Source organism: Malaclemys terrapin, chromosome 7 (assembly GCF_027887155.1).
Source record: "Malaclemys terrapin pileata isolate rMalTer1 chromosome 7, rMalTer1.hap1, whole genome shotgun sequence".
Lineage (NCBI taxonomy): Eukaryota > Metazoa > Chordata > Testudines > Emydidae > Malaclemys > Malaclemys terrapin.
This window is the reverse complement of record NC_071511.1, coordinates 14,066,607-14,094,250: the sequence shown is the minus strand read 5'-3', so window position 1 is coordinate 14,094,250 and position 27,644 is coordinate 14,066,607. Positions and strand designations below refer to the sequence as shown.

The window sequence follows — 27,644 nt, the reverse complement described above, 5'->3', positions numbered from 1 at the left end:
TCTCAGCAGCCAGAAATTACAGTTACCACCTTGGAAATGATTTCATTCAGATGTGCCAAAAGCTTTGTTCAGTTTCATACAATAATGTCAATAAATTAATTAGGGGCTTTTGTTGTTGTGGTTTTTTTATTTATATATTTATTTATTTTTGTCCTGAAAAATACAGAGGCATTGGTGGCTTTCTGTAAATGTTTTCGTTATTAATTGTTCTTGAAAGAATTACTTCATTGATCATTTAATCTTCAGAAAGAAAATGAATGCACTTCAGGGCAATAAGAGGCTACAACAGTAAAGAATTTGAGCAGCAATTATAATTTGTTTCTTAGCAACTAATAGCAAAAATTATGGGATTTGCTCTACCACCAAATATTACAGGAATCATTACAGCTTTGGGAATATTGCGAAATCCTTTACTGTATAATGTTGGGAGTAATTTTCTTTTTCCACTATCATAGTGAAATTATTTTGGGACTGGTAGGTCAAACCCCAAAAGTAGTCTCATTACAAGTGCATTATTATTGTTTTTGCTTCTGCCATTGCATTGCACTGTGCTGCACACTATCTGTTAAGTCATGCATAGTAATTATTTTCAAAGTAGCATTTCTATAAAACAAATTCCTTTAATAAACTGTGTGTGTGTGTGTGTGTGTGTGTGTGTGTGTTGGGGGGAAGGGAGGGGGAAATAGGTCTCCAAGCTATTTCCTGCACTTAAAAAAACATCCTCTTGGTTAAAGCAAATTAAAATTTCTATAATGGATCTGAATGAAATCAACAAGGACTTTAAAGAAAGGAACCACACTAGAGAATAGAGAAAATGCCCACAAATTTTGAGTGGATTTGTTAGATTAACTTGTCCTGGGAATTTACAGTTCAGCAGTTTCCATAAAAATATCAGACTTGTGGCCCACATTTTAATAAAAAAATAATCACACCAAAATATAGATTTTCCAGAAACCGCTCCATCCCCTATAAAATGTTACTATTTTTTTTTAGAAAATATGTATGTTGTGTAGCAAATATTTAGCCAGCCCTAGGAACAACCTCTGTTTGGTGGGTGCAAGGATCAATATTTTGGCTCCATCAGAAATGAAGTGCAGGTGTAGGTTTGAATACTTGCATCTCTCCCTAGTTTGGCCCACAATCAGGCGGTACAAAGTTCAAGTATTCTTGTTGGTGGACACTGTTCAGTTGCTGGCACAAATTACATCCACCAAAGAGAGGCTGTGTGGTTGAACATATATCTTTAAATATCAAAATCAGTTCTGAGAGTTAAATACTGAATAATAAAAATACAAACCAAGCATCAGAAGGATATACATTTCTGTATTAAAGTTGTATCTAATTAGAGAACGCACCCAAGAGATGTTAAAATGGAGGGTCAAAACTTCCATTAGAAATTATTTGGTCCATAGATATCAAAGGTGGACCCTATTAGGTAATTTACTTCATCACCATGCCAGTGCAGAATTATTCTTTTAGTGCTTTGTCCAATTTAGTTTTAAATGTTTCAGATGGTAGGGCTTCAACAGCTATTCTGCAGTCTAAACAGTTTCACACTTAAGAAGTTTACGGAGTATAAACCTCAGATTTTTTCAGAAACAATGAAGCAAAATAAGTGTGAAGCAACATATTCTAATGCACTAAGCATGTGGCTGGTAACCAGAAACTCCTCGGTTCTAATATCAAACTGTGGCCCTTATTCCACTACCTCTGACAATAGGCAGATCACCCAGGTTGAGGTTTTCAAAAACGTCCACTGCTTTTGGATACCCAATTTGGAAAACTGTAAGCCTGACTTTTAAATGTGCTCAGTTCCCCTTTAAATGAGAGCTGCTCGCATTTCTGAAAATCAGGCCCTAGGTATCTCATGCTGGCTCCCAAACAATTGAGGGATCCAAATATAGTGGACATTTTAAAAATATCTTGGCTATGAACCAGTTTTGGTCCCGGTTCTCACTTACACCAGGCTCACACTGGTAATTCTATTAGCTGCAATGAAGTTGCTCTTGATTTACACCGAAGTGAAGCAGAAACAGGCATTCTGCAGAGCTACAAAACCTTGGGAAATAATACAGTTGATGACTTCAGATACTTTTCAAAATAGCTTCTCCTGAAGAAATGCAAAATTACCCTTATTGAAAATAGCTACCATCTCCCATTATTTTCAAACTGACTGAAGCCAAGAAGCTGATTCTTTAAAACCTGTGAATGGAAAGTTTACCCCCAGTAAAGAACTGCCTTTCTCCTATTATTTCCAATGGGACTGCAGTGATGATGCCCTCAGACAAGATGGCTTCCCTTAATTCTCCATGGCCCAGGCTGGGGAGTAGGAGAGAGACAAATGTGTGTGGGAGATGGCTCCGAGGAAGATGAAGAATGTTAGCATGGTAGATCCTTAAACCCAGAACGTTAGAAGTGTGTAAGTGGAATCTCCCTCCTCTAAATAACAAGGGTGACACCTACATTTTTTGGTGCATCCCCAGCTAAATTTCCAAAATGAAATTAGTACATACTAATTGGGACTGAAGATTTTCCTTAGGCTTAAAAATCAGAAAGCAGATCAAAGAATCACTGTATTTGATTTTTTTTTTAAATCTCATGATTTTTAACCCAATCAAATTTTTTGGGGAGGGCTAGACTTATGTCTCAGTGTCCACTGTTATAAAATGGGGCTAATAATATCACTTGCCCCCTGGATAAATTCTGATGATTAATTAGCTCATGTTTATGCAGTCCTTAGCAAAATATAAGTGCCAAGGGGTAAATACTGCCATAGGCAAACAGCTCAAATAACTGGTCTGAGATCTATGGGGGAGGGAAACCTCCCCTCCAGGAGCTCCACAGCCATTAAGGTAACCCTAATTCAGTAATGTAGCTTCATTGACTGCATGTTCCCACCCCTTGCATGTGCAACTAACTGGTGGATCTACACAGGTTCCACCCCAGCTCCCTCCCCAGTCTGCCTCTGCTTCACCTACAACCTTAACCTTCTGGAGTGGCCTGGAAGGAACCACTGCAGAGATGGGCTCTACCAAAATAGTCCCAGAAGCCATGATCCTGGCCTAGCAGACCTTGCTTAGCTCCTCTGCAGGTAGAGTCCATCATATCAGTCCAGGAAGGGACAGGCTTTGACTCAATACTACATTTATTAATAAGTAAAGTCCCCAACTTTCTACATTTTAGTGGTCAGACATCCTGAGCGAACACAATGCGTGGACCACTGTTACACAGTATGTGATTTATATGGTTAGGAATGGAAACAAACCACCGTCTGTGGAAGAGCCCTTATGGGCCTGCAGTGAAACAGTATATGATGAGTGAGCAATAAAGACCAGATGCCGAGCTTAGCATTACCACATGTCAAAAAAGTTATAATGAAAAGTAGAAAAATATCCGAAGAGGGTAAGGAAAATGATCAGAGAATGAGTTCTGCACTAAAGATTTAGAAGATGAGAATTATTTTAGTTTAGAAGAGAGAGCAATAAGAGGTAGTATAACGGACGGTTATAAAATAATGAATGCTATGGAGATGATGAGCAAGGCATTCCTATTTTTCCTCTCTCTTAATACTAGAAAAAGAGGATGCTCAAATAAATTAAAGACAACAGATTTAAAACTGTGGAAAACCTGTGGCAGTCACTGGTAGTGTTTTTAAAAGGATTAAACTTTTACAGGAAAAATAGGTCTGATTCTGACCTCATTTAAGTCTGCCAATTTACACCAGTGTAAATGAAGTCAGAATCAATTCCAGTAAGAGCATCCACAGACAGTATAAAAATGCATTCAGGAGATGAGCCCTCTTGATCCAGGGAACATTTCTCGGTTAACTGACAGGGGTTATGAAGAAATATCCCCAGTGTGCACAATGGACACCTTCTCCTGTGAACTGTGGGGACTCCAAAGATCTGTGGGGAATCCTAGCCTCAAGTCAGTATATCTGAGGTCAGTTGCCCGGGGAATACATTCCTCTGTATGCTCTCCTGGCCCTGTCACTCCCTGCGCTGCACATCTCACTTCCTAGCAGTGTTCCATTCACTCAGTTCCTACACACCAGGGTGGGAGAAGCATTACAGTCTGACTGGAAATCTGTGTTTTTCCTAAGAAATCAAACTGCCTAGGATGGCTGTACATGGCTCATAGTACAAGAGAAATTAGAGAAAAGACTCATTAGATCCAAAGACCCATCCCATCCATCACCTAGAGGCCAATGCAAGATTGTTTGTTCCCTGGTGCACGACTAGTATTCTGTCCAGTCTCGTTTCAGCTATCCACAGCAAGGAAGCCTCCTGACTTCTCCTTGGGGGACTATTCCACAGCCTAACATGTTGCACTTCTAATATTCACCTTGTGTTTTTCAATCCCGTTATTCCCATTTGTGCTTTCCTCCTTCTGCCAGCCATACTCGCCGAACTCACAGGGGACCCCAGTCATGCAGGGGGCACTTTACAGTGATACCGGCAGTTCAAAGAGTGTATCCATCAGTTCTGCTCATTTCCCTTCCATCTCTGTCACCTTCTCTTTCCTGCAGTATGCAGTGGAAGGGAGCATAGGGCCCAATATGTGATTCCCCACCCCCCTTTGTTAAATAAACCTCTTCTGAATTTGCCTGCTGCCTATGGCTCAGCAGCAGAATAAAACTTGTCTTTACCTGTCTGTCTGCATCTAGTATCTAGTAGACTGTGTGTGTTCCCTGTTGCCAAGCACTGCTGGCAACGTAGGTCTCTCCTGGCATTGTGCTATTAACTAAGTGTTAGTTTTGGACTCTTGCTATTCCCAATGCACCAGGTTTCCCAAATGCAATTCATTCTCACATAACACTGTACTTGCTCTTAACAACTCCTTTGCTGGGCACATTTCACCTGTACCATCTGCACCATCATGAGCTTTGCTTTCTCTCTCTTGTCCTCCCCCCCTCCCAATTCTCATCTTTAAGGTACTTGGTGTGATGATACATGAATAATGAATGAATGCATCTTGGAGAGTTGATACTAAAACATTTACCATAAACATCTGCAAAGCATTTTACATTTGTTAGCTTCAGCTGGTAGGCAAATTTCTGAGGATTATTTCCCTTCAAGGGCCCAATTCTGTTCCCTTTGATGTCAATGGGAGTTTTACTATTGATTTTAAGGAGAGCAGGATTGGGTCTTAGATTGGTAGAAGCTATTCTATTCTATCCAGGTTCAGATACCGCATTCATCATAGTACTAATCAGAATGCTTTCCAGTAGTGCATTAAGCAATGTGACTACACATCTGGGCCTATCCTACTCCCATTGAGATCAATGAGAATTTTGCTATTAACAAGATTAGAGTACAAGTGCTCTGAAGAGCTGACTGACTTGGCCATGGGTTATGGGTGTGTGTAGAACTGCAAAATCTCATGCAGCATCCACCAGCCCGTCTCTCCACATTTTTCAATCAGAAATAGCCAAACATTATTTTGAGGAGCTCTCTTGTCCTGCTTGCGGTAGGTTGTATATGTGAGAAACAACTGCTTGAGAGAGAGGAGATGGTCACTGGATATAGCAGCTGGTGAAAAAGATGTGCCGAGAACTAAATTTAAAACATTAAGTAAAGTTTACAGTGTATCTGATGCAAATGTAGGTAGGTAAAGTGCACCCAGAAAAGACTCCATTGGTTGTGAGAATATGAGAATACCTGCCCCGCACCCAATGGAGAACACGTATAATTTGAGTGAAAAACGTACTATGCAACAAATTAGCATAAGTTTTCCTGTTTTACACTGCAACTAAGCTAAAATATCATATACAATAGAATTCATTAGAGGCTTGAAATCAATAGCAGAACTCCCACTGACAATAAGAGCAGAGACTGGGCTCCAAGAGGAAGTAATAATCCCTCACTGATTCCAAGAGGAATCAGTCTAGTCCCTGACTATAGGCTCTCCCAGGGCTGCACTACCCAGGGAGAGCACTGGGAGACATTCTGGTTCAAGGAGGAGCTTCCAGATACGCAGAGTCAGAGCATCTCCTGTTACCCCCCTTCATCACTGATTTCCAATGGCTGGTGTGTAGTACAGGGCAGACACATCCTCACTTCCTTCCAGTCCCTTCTGGGGTGCCAGGCATCTTTAGAGAAACAGAGACTGAGCAATCACAGTGATCCCTGAAGACAGGGACTGAAAAGTCTTCATATGTGGACTGCCAAGGGGTAAGCATGACTCCTCTTACCCTGCACTGCAAACCCGGGTAAGCGTTAGGCAGAATCTTAATGACAAGCAAGCATAAAGAATGACATAGGATTAATATCCTGAGTCTTTTAGTAGTTCTACCAAAAGAAAGGATGCAAGGACACAAAGCCTTAGACTTCAGTCCCAGAAATTTTATGGATTGACATTTAAAGGAATCCATCAACATGAAATCTAGTCAGTTTAACAAAAAGTGAGTTCAGAGGCACTACACCCATCCGAGTTCTCCTGCTAATGTAGGTGGTTTTGCAATCAGATCTTCTTTCCTTTTATTTTATTTTCCAAAGTGTTCCCCCCACTCCCCCCGCTCTGCTGCCATGTGGAAGACTCCCAGAAACAAAAGGGAAAATGACTAAGACTCAGATTAAATAAGTCGAGTTGATTTCAGAGGGACTCCATTGGGGCTTAAATAATAGTGCAGCAGGACCAGTGGCACTGGCTGTTCACATAGAGTGAGGATATGTTAATATTCCAAAGCTAAAACAAACAGGACAAAAAGAGAGAAACATGCATTTAAATACAATCTCATCTTTCAGTCACAACAACCTTAAAAGTGTTACTCATAACTAAAGGAGGCAAAACTATTACATGATTAATGAACTGTAGGCTGTTTTTTGTCCCTCTAGATTTTTATTGCATAATCATCATCATGTGATGAGAACCTGTAGTTGTAATAAATGTATTAATCTGGCTCACCTTATGGCCATTTTATAATAAATCCCAATTTGTGGGTCATCTGTTTATTTATTTTTAAATCAAAGCTATTGCATATAGCTACCGCCTTTGTATCTTTGCATGTCTAGCTGTACGTGTTGTTGAAGAATTCAGGTACTTCCGGCCAAATTTTACTCTGGCTACCATAGCAACATCAGGGCTCCCTTCCTCCCCTGTATCCTGCTGCTGGCTACTAGCATCTTGGGTAGCAGTGAGGGAGTAGGTGTCTCAGAGCTGCTAAATCCCACCCCTTCCTGTTGGTATCCAGGAAATGGGTGGGCGGAGCCTTGGCTCTGCATCCTCAAAGTGCCAGGCAACATACGCTGGCTTGGGTACAGACTGGGTGCAGTTTACTGACTCCCCAGCGTAGCAGCACAAGCGGGAGGGAGACTATGAGAATGAGTCAGAATCTCCTTCCTGGGCTGCTGCTGAGGCAGTGCTAAGATGCACTGCACCTTACTCGAGCCTGGTGGTAAAGTCACGGTTGAGCATTTAATGAAATAAAATATGACATTAAGTTTATTAGATTAGGAGACTGTGTGCTTCACAGAAAATAAAATGAGCTATCTGAAATGTAAGATTATATTATATTATACATGCCAGAGTGTGTGTCAGTCTGTGTATGAGACAGAGATATTACTGTCATCCTTCACCTCCGTTCCACTAACTCAAATGGATTTTAAAACAACAGATTTAATTAAAAAAAAAAGTCATTTAACAAAGGTTTGTAAACAAAAGCAAAGGAACTGAAATAATATCACAGCTTTTTAGCAACTCTTTTAAGCTACCCTCTTTTCTTTGGCACTGAGTCTGCAATCCTTACTTATTTTGAGTGGTGTCTTATTCTGCAAGTCGTCCCAGGCTCTACTCAGTGTGAATAAAGGCAACTGAATTTGTTTCATCATCATTCTTTGGTTAGTGATGGCTGGATCGAAAGAGACTGGAAAAATGTTTGTGATAGATGGGATTCTTCCAGGAGCATAGATATGGGGTTTATCCCTGGGTTTTCAGCTCTGCCGTGAAGGTTTCTCTCTACAATAACATAGTTTGTGCTAGGAAGCGGTCACAAAGCATGAGTTGTTGGAGATTTCTGGGACCCCAACAGGAGTAGGTTTAGCCTCTCATATGAGCTGGGCTCCAATTAGCTGAAACATACAACAGAGCTTTTTTTTTTTTTTTCTTCTTTCAGTTTTGCAAATCAGTCACAATATGGCAACTCAATAATATTACAGTGAACAACTGTCACTCTACTGCATATCCGTCTGATGTAATGATAAAATGGATGTCAATCATTTATACAATAATGAAGTCATTGTTAAAGAATCTTTCCATGGAATCAACATAACCTCTTTGTCTTCACATTTATAGTATTTTGCACACGTGCCCCAGAATGTTCCTTCAGTGTTTATGTAGCAGTAGGAGACCTGCATCCTGTAACAATTGTCTCTCCGTAACTGGTATTGGGGCCTACATTCTTCTCTTAGTCACACAGGTACTACCCCATTCAAGGGCCATTGAGAGGAGTGGCTAGCCGAGCACCTAATTTTTATCCTGAGAACAGCAATTAAGCGCTCAGACTGGTCCAAGCATTTTGTACCCCATGCTCTTGAGAATAAGGGAGCGTGCACGCTAAGGGGCTTGAGACTTACTTCTAGAAAAGTTGTGGACAACATTTAAACCTTGATCTTGCAAGTCAAAGCACACAGCATAAGGCTGGTGCTCTCCAGGACAAGTCTGAGTAGGGCTAACTATGCACAGGTAAGGCTAGGAACTAGCAGAGTTCCCAGACCAGTGGAAATAAATCTTAAGCCCACGTGTCACCTTGCTGTTATTACTGTTAATAGTGTACACACAACCTGAGGTGAGGATAAAAAATGGCCATGTCTGACAGGACATGGGTGTCACATGCAATCCTCAGCATGGAAATGAGACGTTTTGTTAAATACTTCCCTCTTACTCTTGCTAGTATCTAGGAATTATTTGGCAGCCATGCCACAATGCTAGGATCACATTCTCTGTGTACCCTTCCTGTCCAAGCCCATTACCTATTACTTTACATTTATATGTACAACACTTTGCACCTGTGTTGTGCAGGATCAAGCCCCCTGTATTCAATGTTACTTGTGCCCATTTGTAACTTCTGCTCCCATGTGCACTGGAGTACAGCCTTGTGCTCCTTATTACCCATCAAAAAAGGGTTTTCAGTGTCAAGGCATAGATATAACTGTGTTTCTTTAAGTGGAATTTCTTTGGTGTATGTGGTGATGGGCATACCCCTTTTTCACCATAAGCTTTACATGGGGGAGGCAAGCTTCAAAGTTCCCTGTACTTTTTCCCCAAGCAGAGCTTCCTTGAAAGGAGCCTTAGTTTAAATGAAAATTCACACACACACACACACACACACAAAAACACAAACACACACTATGGCACTCTAAAGCAGAAAGTAGATGATCAGTTTACAAATACACTTCTGAATGTCACTGGATTTAAAAATTAATAGACATATCTTGTGACGTACACATGAGGGAAGCACATCTTTCCCAAGGACTTCTTCAAGCTCCTGCCTTGAGACACCCCCTCTCCCTCCAAATATCTGCTCAACCGTAGGTTGGTCCTACTGACTCCATGAACAGTCTGAACAGTGTTCCCCCTTCACACATACTTCTCAAAGGGCTCTCTCCTAAACTAGGCCATATGGCCTTGATTTGACTCTCCATAAAATCAGTGGAGAGACTTCTATTGCTGTCATTGGGAGTTGGATCAGGCACGATACTTGTGGAGTTAAGAATTTCAGGTGTAATCCATCCTCAATACCTTCAAGGATCAAGCACTTTATGATGCAGTGATGTGCTATCAGGGCCTGATCCAACTCCACTGAAGTCAATAGAAGTTTTACCATTGACCTCAATGGAAGCACGACTGGGGCCATAGTTAGAATTTTTAATGTTATCTTTGAATAGGTGAATACATTTAAAACTACAGCACAGGGGCTGCATTTCTTACCTAGGCAAGACTCCCTATCGACTTCAGGCCCTTTATTTCTGAACACAAGTTACAATACAGCAAATAAAATTGTCAAACTATCCCTCCTCCACAAAAGAGAAAACACACAATTTAATTTAGCTTAAGTGTGTTTTCATATATCATTTTGAAAAGCAATTGTTGGGTCTCATATTAAAAGTTTAAGGCTTTTTCCCTCTTTGTGAATCTGTACTGCTACAAGCACAGGGTTTCAAGAATCATTAATCCATATTCCATTAGTGTGGTGTAGCAGACTCCTTACTTTTCAAAAATGTGTTCAATTTAAGAGACAATAGCATGTCAAGAAAAAAAGGAACACATTTGAAATGTTAATGATGTATAACTAAGCAAGTATTTGGGGGCATATATTAGCACTTTCATCATAATTAGTTTGTAACCTAATACATATTTCAGGGATAAATTGCTGACCCTTTCTGACCTCCACAGGAGGCTGAATAGCTACTTCAGAGTTTAATCTGCAGTGAAAAGGCTAGAGAAGAATAATTTAGCCCTTGAAATAAGAACGAACATCTTTTAATGATGCCCCTGGATTCAGAATTTAACCCTTGCACTTAAAAGCGAGTATTAGTCTCAAAAGGGCTGGCAATAACTTAGCTCACAAATAAGAATGAGATAACAAACAGCATAAATACAGAGCAGCCCAGAGGAAAATGGATTGTTCATTTTAAAGGCAAAGCAGAGAAAGGTGCTGGCTGGTAAAACAACTGAGTCTTGGACTCTATAACAAAATGGCTTTCCACAGCTAAAAATGTCATAACACGTAATGGTAACAATGCTTGAGAGACCACAGTTGAATTGCTGGAGCTGCAGGTAGGTCAGAGATTGCAAGTGCAATAATAGCAAATTTCTAGGTCTCCAAATGCCAGACAAAAGGGTTAAATTCAGGGTAAATGACCCTGGTAAAAGGAAAAAATACAGAGAGAGGAATTGAGGGCAAATGGACCTTACCGAGACACTTCAAGCTGCTAAAATGGATTCTTGCTAGGAAATATTTTTAGATTATTCCATAAAAAACCTACAGAGGGCAATTCAAAAATGATAATGTCAGAAAAAAGTATAAGGGAAAGAGGTTACGTGCTCTGAATTAGCTAGGACTTCCAGTTCCTGCAACAAGTGCCTCTTATTGTTGATTTCATCGTATTAAATTGCACTGGTACATCCTCATATCTTGGAATGTCAGTGTTAAAAAACATGCATTATTAAAACAGATTCACACTTCTCAGAGGCAGAGCTTGTGTAATAAAATTAAAACTACAGTGGGTATTTCAGAATTCATCCAGTTCTGGTTGCAATCTCTTTGATCATATAACTCGGAATGACTTACTGTTTTGCTGAAGAGCGGAGTCAGACTTAACAAATGCTTGTTATTCTCCCCATCACCAATCCAAGTGTTCCTAACATGATTAAAATCTAATTGATCTAAATTTGAGCAATTTATTTATCCAAACATTCATCCATCACCATCTTAAGTGCTAAGAAACAAAATTCGCTTCTTAAAGCAACCTTCTTAATTAAGAATCAGTCAAGCCTATCTTATGCTTGGTCATCTATCAAAACTCCAAGTACAGTCCAGATTTATTATTGTCAAGAAAGATCAACCAATTAATTATAAATGTAATAGACATTAAGGTTCCATGTTTGAAAATAAATATGAAACGTTATGATTGGTTGTTTTTTTTAAACACAGCATTGTTTTTATGATTACCAGCTAATGGTCAATTGATTCAAAATGGGTTACTGAATAAAGTGGCATAACCTGCTCCCATTCAAGTAGTCAGTGGGAGTCTGACAATTGATTTTGATGGGAGCAGGACCTTGCCTTATATCACTGAACCCTTAACTTAGTACACCTGCTCTCACCCTCTAGGTAGCTAGATGTTGAGATCATTATTGACTTTCATAAACGATATGATTACAGCACAAGCTGTTTTCAAGTGCTTAGCTATGAATAATGACATTGCAAAGGCTTAGCCTGATGGATATTCAAAGTCCTTGATTTGTAAGATTTGGGATGCTGTGAAGCATGTGATATGCAGAGAAGCAGGCCCAAAACAATATTTATGAAACAATCCCCCTGACATTCTGAAATCTAACGTTATTAGATGAGTTTTGAGGAAGCAGTTCATTAGCGCTCTACAGTGAAAGAGCATCTTCAGTCATGGAAAAACACAAGCAGATCATAAGAAAAACTGATAATATGTTGCCAAGTATCAGGGGGTAGCCGTGTTAGTCTGTATCTACAAAAACAACAAGGAGTCTGGTGGCACCTTAAAGACTAACAGATTTATTTGGGCATAAGCTTTCGTGGGTAAAAACCTCGCATCCGAAGAAGTGAGGTTTTTACCCACAAAAGCTTATGCTCAAATAAATCTGTTAGTCTTTAAGGTGCCACCAGACTCCTTGCTGTTTTGATAATATGTTGTGAACTACTCTGGGAGAGGGAAGACTTTAGCTTCCCACACTACTATTTCTTATTACAAATCACCTTTTTGAGTACAGCGCATCTGACATAAAAGCTTTTATGGCATCTTACCCCTCTTACTTGCATAATAGGATCACATTAATTGTAGATATTAGCCAGCCCATTAAACATATTGCATTATATTAAAAGTCTAGCTTTCCCTTAACATGAAAATTATGCTTAAGAAATACTAAAATCTGACAAAAAAAAAAACACATGAAGAAAATTATTGTTAAGGTATGGCTTGCACCTTTCACAGCACGAGGCTTCTCAAGGTACGTCTACACAGCAAGTAGACACAGAAAGTAGCAAGGCCCCACTGCTGGCCCATGACAGCTGACTTGGACTCTCAAGGCTTGGGCTGCAGGGCTGTTTCATTGCCGGGTAGACTTTCGGGCTGGAGCGCGAGCTCTGGTAGCCTTCCACTTCGCAGGGTCCTAGAGCCTGGGCCTCAGCCCAAGCCAGGAAGCCTACACATCAACGAAACAGCCCCTCAAGCTCAAGTTGGCTGGCATGGGCCAGCTGCGGGTGTCTAGTTGCTGTGTAGACATACCTTCAGAGCTTACAGGTATGAAGGAGGAGGGACTTGCCCTCAGTGCTATTATGCCAGCTAGCCAAGGGGGCTGGCCATGGCTCTTTATAATCCAGGGTCTTCCTTTTAAAGGACCCTCATCCTGCACTCTATGAAGTCAAATGCAGAATTCTTACTGGCTTCAAACGATGCAGGCTCAAGCCCATAAAAACCTGTTTAGCTCTCCTCATTCATGAAGGTGTGTCGAAAGTGCTGAATAGGCTTCAAATAAATATTATAAAGCAGCCTTTAAAAAAAACAACAACTTTGGTGTTTCTAAAATGATCCAATAAATCAATCTACATGATACATAAACAGCACATGTAAAGAACTTAGCATTGTACACCATCTTTACATTCATTTCAATATTGTGTATATATACACCTACACACAGTGTCAGTATAACCCACACACCTCCTTGGTGTGGTGTTCTATCCTATGTAGTGGCACCGAGGCCACTTAGAGATTAATGGGTCTGCTCTACAGCCTTAGCGAAGGGCCATGTGGCTTTTAGCTCATGCTGTAGAGGCTCCTTCATTTAGCTCCAGAGGTCCAGGGTCTGTCGGTATTACAGGTGGGACAGAACACCACACCCAGGAGGTGTGTGGGTTACATCAGCACTTAAAATCTCTGTCAGAGATGTACCTCCCACTGGATCTTGTATCACAGGTGTGATAAAAATTGCCATTATGGAACTGCTGCTTCTAAAGGGCATGTCCCTTTGGGCACTTTTGAAGCTTTAAAATCTTTGTTTTCCATTGGAGGGAAAAATCACATTTGAGCATTTCTATTATTCACTTGTAAAAAGTGTTAGTAGTATGTTTCCTATAGCCACGTACTCCCACTTCCACTGTCTCTCATAGATAGGCAAATATACACATTATGTGCTGTACGCCCATTTAGTTAAATAGTCACAAAATAGAACATTTCCAATCCTCACTCAGATTTAGTCAAGATAATTTCTAAACAAAACAAGCAACTCGGCAAAGAATAATGAATAACAAATTAGATGAGGTTTAAAAAAAAAAAAAAAACAGCCATCATTTTACCATTTTTCCAGCATTATATCGCAAGAATTCAGTATTTGCTAAGGGTTATATTGCTACTTACAAGCAAACTGAAGTTTTGCCTCTCTGCTAACAATGGTTCCAAATGAGTTTGTTGCTATGCACTGGTACATTCCAATATCCTGGGTTTTATTGGGGTTATTGAGCAACAAACTGCCTCCCACTACACTGTAGCGGTAATCCATACCGACGTCAACACTGGTTCCATTTAACTTCCACCTATAGTATAAAAATTCCAGGAGTTTAATTCTGCTAACATTAACCAATATTTCTGTACATTTCTAAAGCAACATGCAGTAAATACAGAAAACATTCAAACCCATTTGATTTCTTATTTTTAAACCCAGCTTGAAAATGCATGTTTCCTGCACAGCATCGAAACGTTCTAATATTTCACTTACAGAGCAACATCCTTAACATATATTTCAGTCACTGATTTGATTAATGTTCTTATTGTTTCGGCTGTTGTTACTGATGTTGTTAGTCTTTGAAATTAATCATTTTGCAAGGGGAAGCCCCAGAAACAGAAGTTTTGAACCACTCAATTCCATAGTGGCTTCTTTTCCTTTTCTGCCTTAGTTGTTTGTTTGCTTTTAAATTTAAGAAAACTCACTCACAGCAGATGTTTTAACAAACTGGGGCATCAAGATTTTCTAACAAAACATTCCCCCAATTACAACTGCCATCTCTGGCAGCCCATGATGGAACATATAAAGGATTAGATCCTCAGAGCAGTTCCCTGTATTGGAACCTATGGGGAAGGAATTTGAATATATTTGCATGAGTGAATCAACATATTCTACTGCATTAAATGCTAAGTATTGCCAGAAGACAGCAACAGGATTGGGGTCTTATGATTGTAATCGGTTTCAAAGTGGCATTTACACTAGAGAGCAAAATGAGGGGGAAAACAAGAAGGGAGACACCAGGTTAAATTGGTTAAAACAACCAGATTAATTCTATGTAATAATAACAGCACCACTATAATGGCATATTTTCATATATATAGCTTCTTTCATCCAAGGTTTTCAAAGCACTTTATAAAGCTAGGAACTGTAAGTAGCATTATTGAAATTGTACAAATTTTTAAGATAGTTAAGCACATAGAGTTTAAGGGACAGATTTTCAGTTCTGCATGTAGATAATTTGCGGTGAAATTATAATGATTGTGCACAGAAAGTTCGACATCACACTGCTTATTTGCACTCAGCGCTACTGTGCCATTTTTGTGGGAAAAAGAGAGCGTAAGGACCAGAGTTTTAAACGTATTAAAGTTCAGGGGATTTTAGGTAGATTCAATGTATTGCAATAAAGATTTTAATCCCAAATGTCTCATTTAATGTGTCAAAGCAACTCTTAGGAAGCTTTAGCAATATATGAATAGGATTCAAATTAACTAAATTATTGTGTTTGGTGTGTTTCATGGATTTTAAAAGTGCTAAGCAAGGGTAATCTATTGTATCAATTCAAAATCGAAACATACCAGCAAATAAAGATACATCACATCCCAAATTCTGAAAGAGCTTCTCTGTGTGGGATGCATGCATACATGTGTCTTGGAGAGACATAATCATGGAGAGGGCATGCTAAAGAATAGAAAAATGTGTAACAAACCTGATAGTTGGTTTAGGATTTCCCTTTACTTCACAGCTCAACTTCACTTTCTTTTCCTCAGAATCCAGTGGAAAAATCACATTGTTTGGTTCCTGAATGAAAACTGGCCCATGCAGCGTGTTGTCATCTGTGTTACATGGAACAAAAATATGACAGGTATTGTACAGTATCTTAATATTACAAATATAAAGAAAAGTATTAGAGAAAGGTGCATCTGGTATATCATTCACCCTAGAAATGACCAACAACAACTCTTTTACTGGGAAAAGAAGCCAAAAGATTTATTCTACAATTATACAATCTCTTATACTGCTATCTTCACACTGACTGTTGGACTTTCACTAGAGAGAACATAAACATAACCAACTGACAGATTTGAATTTCATATTGGCCCAAGTTCTGCAATTGATTGTGAACAGGCCCATCCCCCAGGCCCAAAGATACTTCTATTAAAATTAGAACTTATTATTCTTGTGTGTATGGTTTACGTAATTTGATGTAGACATTATCTTTAAGAAACATTTTATTCTGAAACCATTTTAAATGCAATATTTAAAATAATGTGAGATGTAGGTTCATAGGTATTTACAGGGTCTGATAAAATCCTGCATGATAATTGGGTACTGTTAACCCACTGTGTACTGAAACCCCTTTGTACTGAACGAGTTCATTGAAATACTGGCATTTCTAAGGGGTTCTTTGGCCACACAGTATTTTAAAATACTTTTCATATTATCAGATCCTTGACATAGACACTGTCTCTATTTATTTTTTGTCTTTACAGTTCCTAGCACACAGTTGCCACTTGATGTAGCCTTATTTACGGTATTATCATCATCAACTATTATGATAATTTCATCATTATCATCATAGCATTCAACAATTACCATAAGAGCATTTTGTATCATGTACCTGGTACACGATACAGCAGTGAAGGAGTTAAGTGCTTCTTTCTATGGTCCTGATCCTACAATGAACTCCACATGAACAGATGGGCAGACCTCTTCACCCATAGTAAGGGCATCTCTACACTTAAAATGCTAAAGCGGCACAGCTGCACCACTTCAGTGTAGACACTAACTACACTGATGGGAGAGATTCTCCCATAGGTATGGGTAATCCACCTCCCTGAAAGGTGATAGCTCATTCGACAGGAGAATTCTTTCATTGACCTATCTCTGTCTATATGTGGGATTAGATCGGTTTAACTATGCTGCTCAGGGGTGTGGATTTTTCACACCTCTGAGGCTACGTCTTCACTACGGGGAGGGGGGGGTCGATTTAAGATATGCAAATTCAGTTACGCGAATAGCATACCTGAATTCGACGTATCCGAGCCGACTTACCCCACTGTGAGGACGGCAGCAAATCAACCGCTGTGGCTCCCCCGCTGACGGCGCTTACTCCTACCTGTGTTGGTGGAGTACAAGCGTCGATTCGGGGATAGATTGTCGCGTCCTGACGAGACGCGATAATTTGATCCCCGAGAGATCGATTTCTACCCGCCGATTCAGGCGGGTAGTGAAGACGTAGCCTGAGTGAGGTAGTTAAATCGACTTAATTTTCTAGTGTAGACCAGGCCAAAGTTTATTGCAGAAAGAGCGCTTGTATGTTTAGCTACTCAGAAATGCTCAGGGCAAATGGACTCTGAACTTCTCAGAAATAAAAGTGTGGTTTCCCTTCTGCCCCCTTTCCCCCCCCCACCCTGAAATGAAAACTAAAAATGTCCTAAATTGGTATACAAGAGTGAAACTATTTTAGCAAAATATCTTGATATGAAATGCAAATAATGCTGTAGCCTCTTAATATTCTACAGTAATTTAGGGAGGGAGAGTGTGGATGAGAACTTAGCTAGGGTTGTATTTATTATACCCTCCTTGCTATTATCTTCTGTTAATCCTTTCATTCCCCCCGGCCCTCCTTCTTCCTATTACCTAACCTTCTCCATATTTATTTTAACCTTTATTATGCATGGAGCTAAAGGTGAGCATTGCTAAGAGATATAGGTAAACTGGTTCAATGAAAATAAAAAGCAACCCAAACCTTCAGCCAAACATTGACTACTAGACCTTTCAGAAGATAAAAAGTTCAGTTAACTTTTCATCTCCCGTCTTCTGCTTTCAGGCTTCTGTGCCTCCTATACTAAAATTGGCAGCAGAATTTAAATTGTATGAGGGAGACAATGCAGGTGGCACTTCTGACCTAAGGTCTACTTGAAAGTATAAAAGAAAAAAACTCACAAAAAAGTTATCACAAGATTTCTGGTCCAATTACCTTACCTAAGAGCTTTGATGGATAAGCCTGTATAGAAACTGGAAAAGCACCTGAATTTTGCATGTTTATCTGAACCACACAATGTCCTGATTTCATAGTTAGTGTCTGAGTTAAAAATCTATCAATATATTGTTGGACTCATTGTTACCCACAATTCCTTCTACTGTTTTCTAGGAGTTATGTTAGATATAGCTGATAGGAAACACCAAATATGGCTCGTGTTTCTCACAAACGTAAAGAACAGTAATTACTAAATCAGGCCACAAAGGTATTTTAAAATTACTAATTAGGGCAAACTCCCATTGTGATCTAACTGGACTTTTTAAAACGTTGTAAAGGACTCATATTTTTACAATTATTCAGACAATTTCTGAGCTTCTTAAATTCTTATGATATGTTAATAGGAATTTCTTGTGGGATCACCAGCATTGTGTCATAATTAAACATAAAACAGTATTTCAAAAAATAGTACCAACGTTGTTTATTTTTATATATATACATAGTTTGTATTATAACATAAATTCATTACCATCACAGTTCATGTTTCTGAGTGATTTGATATTATCTTTAGAATAAAACTGTACACAGCATAAAGCAAACTCTGATTTTTTTTAATCTCAAAAATAATTTGTGCTTTCGTCAACCAGTTATTGTTTTTTTTAAATGTTGTTATTCAGTATCATGAATATTGGTTCCTTGCTAGATGTTACAAGGCCCAATCGGACTCCATTTGAAGTCAGAGAGACTTTTCATTGACCTTAAAAGGAGTTTGATCTCTCCATCTGTAAAATTTCTGGAATAGGTCCTAATGCTAGAACACAATCTACATGTCAATAGGGATCTGCACAGGCCACTACTCTTGCACAAGAACCTGGCGAGCTCTTGTTGCATCGACAAATAAAAAGAAAAGAAAAGAAGGTAACCGAACCTAACCTAAACTCCGTATTCCACAAATGAGAAGTGAGGTAGACTCTGTTTACACACATTTGCTCTCAACTACACTACTGATTGTGACCTAAGTATGGATTTAATTTGACGCCTCCTAAAAGGCGCCAATCCCCTAATTAAGGATAAAGATTCTTAACTCAATTAACCATTTAAATTTTACATGAGGTTAGGTGATCAGTCTTCCCGGTATTACCCCTTGAACTTGTTCTGGCTCCCTACTGCCTCCTCAATGAACTCTCAGGAGAATTGGGCTTGGTCCACACTAACCTTCCACTTCAAACTAAGATACGCAACTTCAGCTACGTGAATAACGTAGCTGAAGTCGAAGTACCTTAGCTCGAACTTACCGCAGGTCCAGACGCGGCAGGCAGGCTCCCCCGTCGACTCCGCGAACTCCTCTCGCGGAGCAGGAGTACCAGCGTCGACGGCGAGCACTTCCGGGATCGATCCCAGAAGATCAATTTCTTACCGCCGGACCCGGAGGTAAGTATAGACGTACCCTTGGAGAGGGTGGGAGAAAGGGAGTCACATAAAAGAGTGACAACGAAGCTGGAAATGAGCAGAGGGGCTATAATCCTGTGATATAATACTCTGAAGCAATCAGATGTGAGGAAGATGCGTCTCAGTGGATCCATTGCACTCATGGTCAGGCAGCTGGGAGAGTGTAGAGCTGGTGGGGGTAACTTATGATTCTAGCATATATTCAGGAACTCTACTGAATTGTTTTGAGGGGTGTCAGAAGAACCGTAGCAAGTACCTCAGAAAGAAAACTCTGCTTCTGTTATGTAATGATTTGAGAGAGAGACTGCGCAAAGATTATCAAGGAGCTACATTTCCCAAATCTCCTCTCCTCAACACAAAAGGGGATGCTCTAAGGAAATACCTGTTGTATTTATCTTTATTTTTAAATACATATTAAATATGTCTGACTGATTCATATATTATTCAAAACACATTTCACATAATCTCTACCTTCAATTATAGCTGTGAGCAGCTCCCTGTTGCTGGCAGAAAAAGAAAGATAATAACAACAACTAATAATAACCACCACCACCTCAGGGTGAAATTGGGATGTCCTTACTCACTTCTGATATGCATAGGTACTTTATGCCTTGAGTAGCTGACTAGGCTTCAAAGGGACTACTTAAGGGGTAAAGAATGCAGCATTGGGAAGGCAATTGAAATCTGGCCCATAGGGATTATAACTTCAACTTTTATACTGTTTGGATTTAAACCAAAAATTAAAGGACATTTTAATTTCTCCAATGTTCCAAATTGTCAAAAACAGAAATGAGCATTAACTAATTTCAATAGATGTGTTGTCCTGATGCTCAGATACTACGGTGATGGGTGCCTAGAAATATCATAGACAGACTGATTGGTCATGCTGGAATAGGGATAAGACAAACTATCCCCTCATACTTCTATTAGTCAGTGAACCATGCTGACGCAGATATGTACTGTATCGACTACATTATCTATGTTACACCACATCGAGGTACTTGAGTCACACTGTGTGATTGTTTCGCATTATTTCAAGTGTGGTGTGTCAGTTTACATTGCATCACATCATACTAAAGGTCACAGGATCACAAGAAAATATACCTCATGTTTAAAAGGGGAGGGTTGCCGTTAAGCTCAGATACTCAAACTAATAAAAAAGGCACACGGCAAACTTGTTTCTTTATTGCTGGTCTTTGGCAGACATATGATGGCTGACGCCAAAGTGTAATTTTTAAGGCTGTTTTAAGTGGCTTATTTCTACAGAGGAAGCGAGTTATCTAAAGTGCCTATACACAAATGCAAGAAGCCTGGGAAACAAGCAGGGAGAACTGGAAGTCCTGGCACAGTCAAGGAACTATGATGTCATTGGAATAACAGAGACTTGGTGGGATAACTCACATGACTGGAGTACTGTCATGGATGGATATAAACTGTTCAGGAAGGACAGGCAGAGCAGAAAAGGTGGGGGAGTTGCATTGTATGTAAGAGAGGAGTATGACTGCTCAGAGCTCCGGTATGAAACTGCAGAAAAACCTGAGAGTCTCTGGATTAAGTTTAGAAGCATGAGCAACAAGGGTGATGTCGTGGTGGGAGTCTGCTACAGACCACCAGACCAGGGGGATGAGGTGGACGAGGCTTTCTTCCGGCAACTAGCAGAAGTTACTAGATCACAGGCCCTGGTTCTCATGGGGGACTTTAATCACCCTGATATCTGCTGGGAGAGCAATACAGCAGTGCACAGACAATCCAGGAAGTTTTTGGAAAGTGTAGGGGACAATTTCCTGGTGCAAGTGCTGGAGGAACCAACTAGGTGCAGAGCTCTTCTAGACCTGCTGCTCACAAACCGGGAAGAATTAGTAGGGGAAGCAAAAGTGGATGGGAACCTGGGAGGCAGTGACCATGAGATGGTCGAGTTCAGGATCCTGACACAAGGAAGAAAGGAGAGCAGCAGAATATGGACCCTGGACTTCAGAAAAGCAGACTTTGACTCCCTCAGGGAACTGATGGGCAGGATCCCCTGGGAGAATAACATGAGGGGGAAAGGAGTCCAGGAGAGCTGGCTGTATTTTAAAGAATCCGTATTGAGGTTGCAGGAAAAAAACATCCCAATGTGTAGAAAGAACAGTAAATACGGCAGGCGACCAGCTTGGCTTAACAGTGAAATCCTTGCTGACCTTAAAAGCAAAGAAGAAGCTTACAAGAAGTGGAAGATTGGACAACTGTCCAGGGAGGAGTATAAAAATATTGCTCAGACATGCAGGAGTGAAATCAGGAAGGCCAAATCACACTTGGAGTTGCAGCTAGCAAGAGATGTTAAGAGTAACAAGAAGAGTTTCTTCAGGTATGTTAGCAACAAGAAGAAAGTCAAGGAAAGTGTGGGCCCCTTACTGAATGAGGGAGGCAACCTAGTAACAGAGGATGTGGAAAAAGCTAATGTACTCAATTATTTTTTTGCCTCTGTCTTCACGAACAAGGTCAGCTCCCAGACTGCTGCACTGGGCAGCACAGTATAGGGATAAGGTGACCAGCCTTCTGTGGAAAAAGAAGTGGTTCGGGACTATTTAGAAAAACTGGATGAGCACAAGTCCATGGAGCCGGATGCGCTGCATCCGAGGGTGCTAAAGGAGTTGACGGATGTGATTGCAGAGCCATTGGCCATTATCTTTGAAAACTGATGGCGATCGGGGGAGATCCCGGATGACTGGAAAAAGGCTAATGTAGTGCCCATCTTTAAAAAAGGGAAGGAGGAGGATCCAGGGAACTACAGCCCAGTCAGCCTTACCTCAGTCACTGGAAAAATCATGGAGCAGGTCCTCAAGGAATCAATTATGAAGCACTTAGAGGAGAGGAAAGTGATCAGGAACAGTCAGCATGGATTCACCAAGGGCAAGTCATGCCTGACTAACCTAACTGCCTTCTCTGAGGAGATAACTGGGTCTGTGGATGAAGGGAAAGCAGTGGATGTGTTATTTCTTGACTTTAGCAAAGCTTTTGATACGGTCTCCCACAGTATTCTTGCCAGCAAGTTAAAGAAGTATGGGCTGGATGAATGGACTGTAAGGTGGATAGAAAGCTGGCTAGATCGTCGGGCTCAACAGGTAGTGATCAACGGCTCCATGTCTAGTTGGCAGCCGGTTTCAAGTGGAGTGCCCCAGTGGTCGTTCCTGGGGCCGGTTTTGTTCAATATCTTCATTAATGATCTGGAGGATGGTGTGGACTGCACTCTCAGCAAGTTTGCAGATGACACTAAACTGGGAGGAGTGGTAGATACGCTGGAGGGTAGGGACAGGATACAGAGGGACCTAGACAAATTAGAGGATTGGGCCAAAAGAAACCTGATGAGGTTCAACAAGGACAAGTGCAGAGTCCTGCACTTAGGAAGAATCCCATGCACTGTTACAGACTAGGGACCGAATGGCTAGGAAGCAGTTCTACAGAAAAGGACCTAGGGGTTACAGTGGATGAGAAGCTGGATATGAGTCAACTGTGTGCCCTTGTTGCCAAGAAGGCTAACGGCATTCTGGGCTGTATAAGTAGGGGCATTGCCAGCAGATCGAGGGACGTGATCGTTGCCCTCTATTCGACATTGGTGAGGCCTCATCTGGAGTACTGTCCAGTTTTGGGCCCCACACTACAAGAAGGATGTGGAAAAATTGGAAAGAGTCCAGCAGAGGGCAACAAAAATGATTCGGGGGCTGGAGCACATGATTTATGAGGCGGGCTTAGGGAACTGGGATTGTTTAGTCTGCAGAAGAGAAGAATGAGGGGGGATTTGATAGCTGCTTTCAACTACCTGAAAGGGGATTCCAAAGAGGATGGATCTAGACTGTTCTCAGTGGTACCTGATGACAGAACAAGGAGTAATGATCTCAAGTTGCAGTTGGGGAGGTTTAGGTTGGATATTAGGGAAAACTTTTTCACTAGGAGGGTGGTGAAGCACTGGAATCTCCTACCTAAGGAGGTGGTGGAATCTCCTTCCTTAGAGGTTTTTAAGGTCAGGCTTGACAAAGCCCTGGCTGGGATGATTTAGTTGGGAATTGGTCCTGCTTTGAGCAGGGGGTTGGACTAGATGACCTCCTGAGGTCCCTTCCAACCCTGATATTCTATGATTCTATGATTCTATGTGGTTCTGGTATGAAAGGTGGAGCAAGTAAACACAGTGTGCCAGAGGGTCATAAATACCTCACTCTGTGCTCAGTTCGAGAGGGACCATGGAAGAAGATTAATTACTGCACGGACCTGATTGCAGGACTGGCGCCTAAAGAATTTGCTCTTTCATCCTCCGCCAGTGCACCAATTTTGACAAGCAGATGAGACACCAGTTTTCAAGCTTCAGCCATACTGGTTCATAAAATGTCTTCAGACATTTGATTTGGCACTGTATTTCTAAGAAATAAGTGCAACCTATTTACATCATTTGCAAGCACTGTACTGGGTAGTAAGAAAACTAGTTACAACACACAAAAGATACAGAATTCAAAGGTAGATATGGCCTCAGTTAGGTAAAATAATTTTGTTAATTGATTTAATTAATTTGTATCAAACCGATAGGAGCCAAGAACAAAATGACATCAAGTATAAGTTGATGACAGATCATTAGATCAAGTTGCTTTCCACATACTAAAATACATGCACTTGACACCTTTTAACATTTGTCTTACCCTCCCCACCAACTCCACCCCTCCACCAAGAACTTTTCTGCTACCTAACAACAACAGGCACAGCTAAAAATACTACTTGGCTTTCAAAAGAGAAAATTGCATTGGTTGAGGAAAATAAATGAGAAATTCTGGGAGCAGCTGTCAGCATAAAAGTAGAACAAAAGAGGGAGAGAAAAATTTCAACAATGCACAATTAAATTTATTTCTCAAATGTATTTCTGAGTGGCTATTCTTCCTTCTTCATTCTCTTCCTAATTACTGCCTGTGCAAAGCCAAGATAAGCAAGTCCAAACTGTTTAGTCTATAGCCCACACAGTCTTGTTGCCACAATCCAATGTATTATTGAAACCAGGACATGATTGTATCTGATAACAAATGAGCTACGCTGATTTATACCAGATGAGGATCTGGGCCAAAGAACTCTAAATACTCAGCAATTAATAAACAGAACAAAATTGCTGTCTAGTCTCTTGTATGTGGAAAACTATTATTTGCACCATAAATGATAGTCTTGATTAAATTACAATATTGCTGGATAAAAAATGAATTTAATATATACAGTATCTAGTATATCATGAGGCAAATACATTTTACTTTACTATAATATGTCATTTTGTGGGAAGAGGTTTGTTATACGATGCTTGTTATTGTAAAATAGGCAATAGCATTTAAATTCACCACAAAAATGATGAATATTTATATTGCAGTAATGGCAAGAGATCTCAATCATGGATTTGAGACCCATTGGGCTGGTCGCTGTAAAAACATACACCAAAAAAGATGCTCCTTGCACCAAAAGACTTCCTTATCTAAGTATATGTTTACTAGATGCAATGGTTAAAATAAGGATACACCTCTAACCCGATATAACGCTGTCCTGGGGAGCCAAAAAATCTTACCGCGTTATAGGTGAAACTGCGTTATATCAAACTTGCTTTGATCCGCACAGCCCCGCCCCCCGGGAGCACTGCTTTACCACGTTATATCTGAATTCACGTTATATCGAGTCGTGTTATATCGGGGTAGAGGTGTAATGATAAAGATAGTATTAGTTTTTATAGATCTCTCTCTTTATATATATTGATAGGGGCCATGGCTGAAAGATTGATAGATGGATAGATCTGTAAAGACTAACAGGCCACACCGTGGGTATCATTAAAATAATATGAAATATCAGTAGTGGCCATAGGCCATGATTTACCAACTGAGAGCCTTGACATCAATGGAAGTCCTTCTATTGAGTTCAGTGAGCTTTACATCTGGCCCTAAATGGGGAGAACATTTATATGATTATTTTAATTATACTTTCTTTTCCTCCTATAAAATGATGATTCGATGTACCTACATTTATAAAGATCTACTACCACATGATTCATGGTGCTCTCTTTGATCCTTTACTTTCCAGCATCTACTGTCTGGTCTGTGTTCATCTTAACAGATCTATTACTTTTCTGTGAAAGCTCAAGAAATACCCTTCATGCGTAAGCTATGCTTTCTGTTTATGTATTTTCACAATAATAGATTCCTTTTGAGTTGCATCTCATAGACTTTAAGGTCAGAAGGGACCATTATGATTATCTGGTCTGACCTCCCGCATGATGCAGGCCACAAAGCCGTCCATACCCTTTCCCTTGACTCTGCTGTTGAAGTCCCCAAATCCTGTGGCTTAGAGACTTCAATTAGCAGAGAATCCTCCTGCTAGCGATCCCTGCCCCATGCTGCGGAAGAAGGCGAAAAACCTCCAGGGCCTCTGCCAATCTACCCTGGAGGAAAATTCCTTCCCGACCCCAAATATGGCGATCAGTAAAACCCCAAGCACCTAGGCAAGATTCTCCAGCCTGACCCTCATTAGCCATTATACTATTTACCTGCCATGGCACACTGTTCCTTTGACTAAAATCATGTTATCCCATTAAACCATTCCCTCCATAAACTTATCTAGCTTAATCTTAAAACCAGACAGGTCCTTCGCCCCCACCGTTTCCCTCGGAAGGCTGTTCCAATATTTCACCCCTCTGACGGTCAGAAACCTTCGTCTAATTTCAAGCCTAAACTTCCCCACGGCCAGTTTATATCCATTCGTTCTCATGTCCACATTAGTACTGAGCTGGAATAATTCCTCTCCCTCCCTGGTATTTATCCCTCTGATATATTTAAAGAGAGCAATCATATCCCCCCTCAGCCTTCGTTTGGTCAGGCTAAACAACCCAAGCTCCTCTAGTCTCCTTTCATACGACAGGTTTTCCATTCCTCTGATCATCCTAGTGGCCCTTCTCTGTACCCGTTCCAGTTTGAGTTCATCTTTTTTAAACATGGGAGACCAGAACTGCACACAGTACTCCAAATGAGGTCTCACCAGCGCCTTGTACAACGGAAGCAGCACCTCCTTATCCCTACTAGATATACCTCGCCTAATGCATCCCAAGACTGCATTGGCTTTTTTCACTGCCACGTCACATTGTCGACTCATAGTCATCCTGCGGTCTACAAGGACCCCGAGGTCTTTCTCCTCCTCCGTTACTTCTAACCGATGCATCTCCAGCTTGTAACTAAAATTGTTGTTAGTCATCCCTAAATGCATCACCTTACACTTTTCACTATTAAATTTCATCCTATTTCTGATACTCCAATTCACAAGGTCATTCAAGTCTCCCTGCAGAATATCCCTATCCTCCTCCGAATTGGCAATACCTCCCAGCTTTGTGTCATCCGCAAACTTTATCAGCCCACTCCTACAATCGGTTACGAGGTCAGTAATAAATAGATTAAATAAAATGGGTCCCAAAACCGAACCTTGAGGAACTCCACTGGTGACCTCCCTCCAACCTGACAGTTCACCCTTCAATACGACCCGCTGCAGTCTCCCCATTAACCAGTTCCTTATCCACCTCTGGATTTTCATATCGAGCCCCATCTTTTCCAGTTTAGCCAGCAATTCCTCGTGCGGTACAGTATTAAACGCTTTACTGAAATCAAGGTATATTAGGTCCACCGCATTTCCCTTATCTAATAAGTCCGTTACTTTCTCGAAGAAGGAGATCAGATTGGTTTGGCACGATCTGCCTTTGGTAAAACCATGTTGTAATTTGTCGCAATTGCCATTGACCTCAAGGCCCTCAACTACTTTCTCCTTCAGAATTTTCTCCAGGACCTTGCACACTACAGATGTTAAACTAACAGGCCTGTAGTTACCTGGGTCACTTTTTTTCCCTCTCTTGAAAATAGGAACGACATTTAGCTATTCTCCAGTCTAATGGAACAACCCCTGAGTTTACAGATTCATTAAAAATTATCGCTAAGGGGCCTGCTATTTCTCGCGCCAATTCCTTCAATATTCTCGGATGAAGATCATCCGGTCCGCCCGACTTAGTCCCATTAAGGGGTTCAAGTTTGGTTTCTACCTCGGATACGGTAATCCCCCCTCCTGTATGCCCCTCTGTCACGCTGCCAATATTCCTAATCCCTTCATTGGCCTCATTGAACACCGATGCAAAATATTCGTTTAGATATTGCACCATGCCTAGATTATCCTTAATCTCCTCTCCAGCTATAGTCCTCAGCAATCCCACTTCTTCTTT

General features: G+C 40.6%; 1 protein-coding gene across 7 annotated transcripts in view; it reads right to left on the bottom strand.

The window, feature by feature from the left end:
- Positions 1-27,644, bottom strand: part of LOC128840976 (contactin-4) — a 654,212-nt gene that overhangs the window by 211,271 nt on the left and 415,297 nt on the right. For all 7 annotated transcript variants that reach the window (XM_054035596.1, XM_054035602.1, XM_054035603.1 and 4 more), the window contains 2 exons: positions 15,680-15,806; positions 14,109-14,284 (listed from right to left, as the gene is read on the bottom strand). In XM_054035596.1, the coding sequence (XP_053891571.1) occupies positions 14,109-14,284; positions 15,680-15,806 (303 nt within the window). The remainder of the gene's footprint in view (positions 1-14,108; positions 14,285-15,679; positions 15,807-27,644) is intronic.